The following is a 7,061-nucleotide window of genomic DNA, read 5'->3' as shown; positions in this document are numbered from 1 at the left end:
CCCCCCCGGGATATTACTGCAAAAGTATGAGATATAATAATATAATGTACAACAACAACAGGAAAGATGAGAATACGGTTATCATAAGCATTACATACCGCAATAATTATAATGACATTTTAGTGTTATTAGGTGCAATATTGATACAAACAGGTAATATCAACGAATGAATGAAAACTAGCATGATGTTAAAATAGACAATATGCCAAATTTACTGAAATGCCATACCAGCGCCCCCGTTTGTCGATAATCTTGTTGAAAAAAGTTACACTACATATATATATATAGGATATATACGCAGCGCAGTTAAGAAAAAGCAGCCAAATATGAAAGCGGAAATGATACAGAATAATATTGCGGAACATGAAAAGCCATGATAAGAAAGCAGACATCATAAGCATTGCATTATAAATTGGTTACTATGATATTCTAGTATATTAATTAGATGACAAAAATTACACACTATCGCCGCCAAACGTCGATAAGTGTAATGAAAATTAAGTTTCGAATATATACATTATCATAAAGTTGTACTACATGCATATAGGATATATAGCGCAATTAGGAAAAAACAGCCAAATATGAAAGCGGGAATGATACAGAATAATAATACGTAACAGGAACAGCCAATATTAAAAAAAGCAGTATTAACCAGCGTAACATTATACATTGATTGTGTACTATAAAGTTACATTACATATAGGATATATGACGCAAGTAGGAAAAAAGCAACCAGATATGAAAGCGGAAATGATACAGAATAATAATCGGTAACAGGAACAGCCAAGATTTAAAAAAGCAGACATAACCAGCGTAACGTTATAAATTGATTACTATGATATTCCAGCACAATTAGATGACAAATTAACAAAAATCTACATTAGCAACGCCGAGCGTCGATAAACGTATTGAAGAAAAGTTGCGAATACAGTTGTATATACATTATTATAAAGGTGCATTACGTGTAGTTTATATGACGCAATTAGGAAAAAGCGGCCAGATGATTGCGGAAATACAGAATATTGCGTAACAAGAACAGCCAAGATAAAAATGCAGATATCATAAGCTTTACATTATAAAATTATTACTATGATATTATATTTCAATTAGATGAAATAGATATGTTCTATGTACATCTAGAAAGACGTAATATCAACGAATGAATAAAAACATGCCAAATTAACTCAGATGACGTACGAGCGCCCCCAAGCGTCGATATACGTAACGAAAAACAAGTTGTGAATATACATTATTATAAAATTACAGCATATATAGGATATATGGCGAAATTAGGAAAAAGCAGCTGGACATGATTGCATTATAAAATGATTACTATGCTACTATAGTTCAATTTGACGAAATATGCAAGATCTTCTTCCTATTTCTTAAGAGAGATATACTGATAGAATTTTATCATATAAATCTATGCTAGAATAGCTCTTCTTCATATTAAATGCATAATGTTTGCAAAATATTATTTCTTTTGCGAGATATTGCGCATGCGCGAGCCAAGTTTCAGGCGTGCAATATGAACTGAATAAAAACTGCATAATATAGCTTGCTGAGGGAATGAGGGGTGGGAGATTGAGAAAAAGGGGCAGAGAAGATAGCTGAGAAGAGTAGAAGAAGAAAGGAGGCCGAGCGATGGACAAGGGAGGCAATTGGGAAGGACGCAAAGGGGTGAAGTAGGCGTTTTGCACCCTACAGGCTAGGACGCTCTCCTATTTATAAACACAGGTCTACCGATAATAATTTATTACAGAAATCTATGTTGGGATACCTCCTAACCAAATTAAATGCATCTTCATAACCAAATATAACTCCTCTCGAGAGATATTGCGCATGGGCTAACACACTATCGTGGCCAGATTGTGTACTGACTGGTATATGCATCGCGCACCTTACATGTAAGGTCTTCTTCTAATTTCTTAAGAGAAATCTACTGATGGAATTTTATCATAAAAATCTATGCTAGTATACTTCCTCTTCAGATTAAATGCATAATCTTTGCAAAATATTATTCCTTTTGGGAGATATTGCGCATACGCGAGCACCGTTTCAGGCGCGCAATATGAACTGAATATAAACAGCATAATATAGGTTTCTGATGGAGGGAGGAGGGAAGACTGAAGTTAGGCGGCGAGGAAGTCATGAAATCGGCAATAGACCTGGTAAACACACGTGCACCTAATAAAACACGACAACACGGTTATTTATTACATTATAAGATTATATTATACAAGATATCAGCACTACGCTCCGTGCAAGAAATATATATGCGTCATACATACATAATTGAGTTATAAGTCTGCCAGGACCATGCACATATCAACGCTGTAGCAATAAGCGCACTGTCTAGGTATGCCTGTGTTATATTTCTATCATCGATATATATGTTCGAGTTTCACCTGCATCAGCAATACATACCAACGTTACACATTTGGCAGTACTATATACCTGTGTTACACCTGTATTCACATTTCTCTATCAGCACTATATACCTGTGTTACACCTGCATTCATCTATCTTTGTATACCGATGTTACACCTGCATTCACATATCTCTATATACCGGTGTCACACCTGCATTCATCTGTCTATATATACCGGTGTTACACCTGCATTCATCTATCTTTATATGCCGGTGTCACACCAGTGTTAACATTTCTCAATCACCACTATATACCGGTGTTACACCTGCATTCACATATCTCTATATACCGATGTTACACCTGCATTCACCAATCATTATATACCGGTGTTTCACCTGTATTCACATATCTCTATATACCGATGTTGCACCTGTATGCAATCGTGCAATCGTGCCTGTGTTATATATTTATTATCAACTTCTTTGTCTCTCGCTCTCTCTCTCTCCTTCTCCTTCCCTCTCTCTTTCTCTCCTTCCTTCTCTCCCTCTCCCCTCCTCTCTCCTCTCCTCCCCGCGCTCCGTACCAGAGATCGTAGGGAGCGCAGGCGACGTGAAGGCGGGCCACCTCACAGAACACTCCAGCCTCGCACAGGTCGGCAGGGCTGCGCGCATGCGTCGTTCCCATGTACAGGAGCACGTCGATCTGCCGCAAGTAGGACTGCGCCGGACACGGCGTGGCAGTGCTGTCGTCATCGTTGCCGTCGTCGCCATCGTTAACGTTGTTGTTGTCGCCATCGTTAACGTTATCATTATCACCATCGTCGTCGTCGCCGTCGTCGTCGTCACCGCCGTCGGCCTGCATCGTGCCCTGCGCCTCGATACAGTCAGAGAACGTCATCGTCGGCGACCAGCCGTCGGCCGTGCAGCGGTACGTCGTCGGCGGGACGGAGGCAAGCGCGAACCCGTCCGCACAGCTGACTGTGCACACGTCGGCACCGTCGCCGCCGCTACGACAGCTCACGTTGCCACCGCGAGGGGGCGTCGGCGGTGCGCAGATGTCGCTGCTGCTGCTGAAGCCCGCGGCGTCGACGGTGACGTTGACGCTGACGGTGACGTTGAACGCGCAGACGTTGATGTTGCCGGCGGCGTCCTGCGCCTGGTAGACGACGCGGACGTCGCCAACGCCCATCACGTGACCGGGCGCGTGGCTGCGGCTGGTGCGCACGGGCGCGCCGGAGTTGTCGGTGAAGACGACGTCGGGCCACGTGGCGACGACCGTCGCGTCGGCGTCGTCGATGTAGTAGTGTAGCGACGACGGACAGGACTGGTACTGCGGCAGCTCCCTGTCCTGCAGCGACATGGAATTTAATGTTGTTATGATTATTGTTGTTGTTGTCAATTTTATTATTATCAATATTGTTTTTACTGTTATTACTCTAGTTGCTGTCGTTATTGAATGAATGAATGATTGATTGATTGATTGATTGATTGATTGATTGATTGATCGTGTTAATTCCTCGTTATATTACATCTATCGTAAGAAATATTAGTCTTCAGAACAATAATCGATCACTTATCGATTGTTGACTTTACACCTCCGTGAGAAATCATAGCCGTTAGAACAAACAATTGATCCCTTATTGATTTTTGACGTTACACCTATCGTAAGGAATTAAAGCCGTCGATTCGTCGGCGTTACCTCGACCGTGACGACGAACGAACACGTCGCCCTGTTGCCGTTGTCGTCGATGGCCTTGTACGTAACCTTCATCTCTCCAATCTCGACCTTGACCGGCAGCTCCACGTCCGGATGCGCCACCAGCGCCACCGGAAGCTCGGAGTTGTCGCTCGCCGTCGGCGGCTGCCACGCGACGACGCTGTAGTTCTCTCCCGGAAGCGTTGTTGCGACGATGCTTCCGGGACAGCCGACGACATCCGGCGGCGTCACGTCGAGGCAGTAGCTGAGCGCTGCGCCCAACCACCGCCCGGTGGCGCCACAGTGCCGCGTGCTCGGACCCTGTAGAACGAACCCTCGTTGGCAGCTCAGCACGCACGTGAGGCCGCGACGCGCGCGCTGCGTGGCGCACTCTGGCGGCTCGAGGACGCCCCTAGCGACGGGGTCAAGCGGCGGGCACGTGTACTCGCGGCATCGCACTGGGAGTCCGCTCCAGTGCGCTATCGACAGACACGACCGCGTTGCCGTACCCAGCATCTGATAACCCTCGCGACACGCGAACCGACACACGGCCCCGTAGCGGAAGCCATCGTCATCGTCGCCGCTGTCGCACGTCATCGTGCCGTCGGAGGGCGCCGCCAGCGCGCCGCACGACTTGATCCGGCACGCCGTCCGGGTTCCCGTCCACGTTCCGTTCTCCGTGCAGATCCGGATGCTGGATCCGGACAGCGTGTATCCGCCACTGCAGCGGATGCCGCAGGCAGCGTGGAAGATGTTGTTGCACGTGCCCGGGATGAAGTAGCCGTCGACAGGTGGCAGCAGCGGCTCGCAGCTCGTCACTTCGCACCTGCCGTCGGCGGCGAGCCGGAAGCCGGCCTTACAGGTGCAGTTCTGTAGAGATGTAGTTAATACTTATTATTATTATTGTTGTTGATGTTATTATTATTATAATTTATTAGGATAGTAAGACGACGGCGAATAGCAAAGGCTGCACATTAGAAATTTCAGAATAATCCATGGCTAAACAAACCAACAACAACAACAACAACAACAACAACAAATAACAACTACAATAACTACAACTACAACAAACAACATTAACAACAACTACAACACACAACAATAAATAACAGCAATCAACAACAACCACAAACAACAAACAACAAACAAACAAAAACCACCAACCTCCAGGTGATTGCTCCCTCGCGGCGACTCCATGTGTCCGTCGGGGCACGGCCGACAGGTGGCGTTACCCCCGCGCTGCCGATGCGGCTTGTACGTGCCGGCGGGGCAGTCGCGACACTCGCCGCTCTCGTGCGCCTCGTACTGACCCGCCTTGCACACGCACTCGTACTGCAGCGCTCTCAGCTCGCACGCGCACTGTGACGTCACGTGGCAACAGTCGCCCGACGCGCACAACGCATCGCAGCGCCACCCGGCGGCCTCAGCGTACCGCCGCTTCCAGTTCCACGCCAGGCCGGCGGTGGCGCCACCGAGCAGCTCGCCGACGCGCGCGAAGGAGTCGACGGCGAACGTGTGCTCGAGAGAGGGCGCTGATGCGAGTCGCAGCATCTCGCCGACGTGTCCGCCCGTCGTGCCGACGCAGAAAATCTCGGCGCCGACGTCACGGAGTTCCTCGACGGCCGTCGCCGGACTTCCGCTGGTCGCGTGACCGTCGGTCAGCAAGAAGACGACGCGTTTGACGACGGAGCGCCGACGACCGGCCAGTAGGATCGCTCGCGTCGCCTCCAGCGCACCCGTCGTGTGAGTCCCGCCGCCGACGTACTGAACGTCGGCTAGCTCGTCCAGCATCAACGAACACTGGTGCTTGTCGGCGACCGACGACGACGACGGCGACGGTGACGACGACGATACGTGATCGACGGCGACGCTGGCGCGCCCTTGCGTCGTCACGCGCACGACTGCAACGCGGGTTGCGTCGGGCGCGACGCGGAAGTGCGTCAACGTGCGACGCACGAAACCGACAAGGTGCGCGAAGTTGTCGGCGCCGACGCTGTCCGAGGAGTCGACGACGAAGACGACGTCGACGCGGCTGTCGTTGCTGTGACGCAGCCGCTGCAGCTGCGAGAGAAACGCCCGGCTCTGGTCGTCAGGGCGACGCCGCAGCAGCGCCGCCAGGCGGGCGTGCTTGAGCGCGAGGCGCCGGTAGAGGCGCTGCAACTGCGTCGGCTGGCTGCTGCCGGGTTCAAAGGTCAGGTTGCGGAAGACGTTCAGGCTGGGCTTCCTTCTTGCAGCGGCGTCCGTAGTTACGGCCAGAAGAAGCAGCAACAGGAGGGGCAGCAGCAGCAGCACGCGGTTGCCATGACGGAGTGTCTCCATTCTCATGTCAGAACGTGGGATCACACTTGAGTAGACGATTCCACGAGATGTTTGCTCAGATAAAACGTCTTCCTCGCATCCATTTCGTCTCTTCGTTCTTCATTCCGGCAGATCTGCGCCCGTGTTCAAAAGATTGTTCTACAATTATATGATTAGCTTATCATAGTTTGTACTCCCGTAGAGCACAGTGTGTGAGCACCCTCTCTCCCTCTTCTCTCTCGCTCTCTCTCTCTCTCTCTCTCTCTCTCTTTCTCTCTCTCTCTCTCTTCTCTCTCTCCTCTCTCTCTCTCTGTCTCTCTCACTCTCTCTCTTCTTTTGTTCGCTTGCTCTCTCTCTCGCCCTCTCTCTCTCTCTCTCTCCTCGCTCTCCCTCTCTATTTCTCTCTTTCTCTCTCTCCTCTCTCTCTCTCTCTCTCTCTCTTCTCTCTCTCCCCTCTTGCTCTCTCTGTCTCTACGCTTATCTCATTCTTCTTCTCTGCTCTGCTGCTCTACTTCTGGTCTCTTCTCTTCTCCCTATCAATCTTTCTTCTCTCTCTCTGCTCTCTCTCTCTCTCTGCTCTCCGTTCTCTCTCTCTCCGCTCTCAATCTCTCTCTCTGCTCTCTCTCCACTTCTCTCTCTCTCGTCCTCTGCTCTGCCTAGCGTACAACTGAGCAGACGCCTGTTGCTGTTGCTTAGG

General features: G+C 49.3%; 1 protein-coding gene across 1 annotated transcript; it reads right to left on the bottom strand.

Annotated features, from left to right (window-relative positions):
• Positions 1-2,186: 2,186 nt before the first annotated feature.
• LOC106816572 (sushi, von Willebrand factor type A, EGF and pentraxin domain-containing protein 1-like) lies at positions 2,187-6,630 on the bottom strand. The gene is made up of 3 exons (XM_014821197.1): positions 5,231-6,630; positions 4,070-4,936; positions 2,187-3,718 (listed from the first exon to the last, which is right to left on the bottom strand). Exons 1-3 carry the CDS (start codon positions 6,383-6,385, stop codon positions 2,831-2,833), a joined length of 2,910 nt encoding a protein of 969 aa, XP_014676683.1. The 5' UTR covers positions 6,386-6,630; the 3' UTR covers positions 2,187-2,830.
• Positions 6,631-7,061: the final 431 nt, after the last annotated feature.

The sequence above is a fragment of the Priapulus caudatus genome, unplaced genomic scaffold, assembly GCF_000485595.1.
Source record: "Priapulus caudatus unplaced genomic scaffold, Priapulus_caudatus-5.0.1 Scaffold1419, whole genome shotgun sequence".
Classification (NCBI taxonomy): Eukaryota; Metazoa; Priapulida; class Priapulimorpha; order Priapulimorphida; family Priapulidae; genus Priapulus; species Priapulus caudatus.
This window is presented reverse-complemented; position numbering and strand designations above follow the sequence as displayed.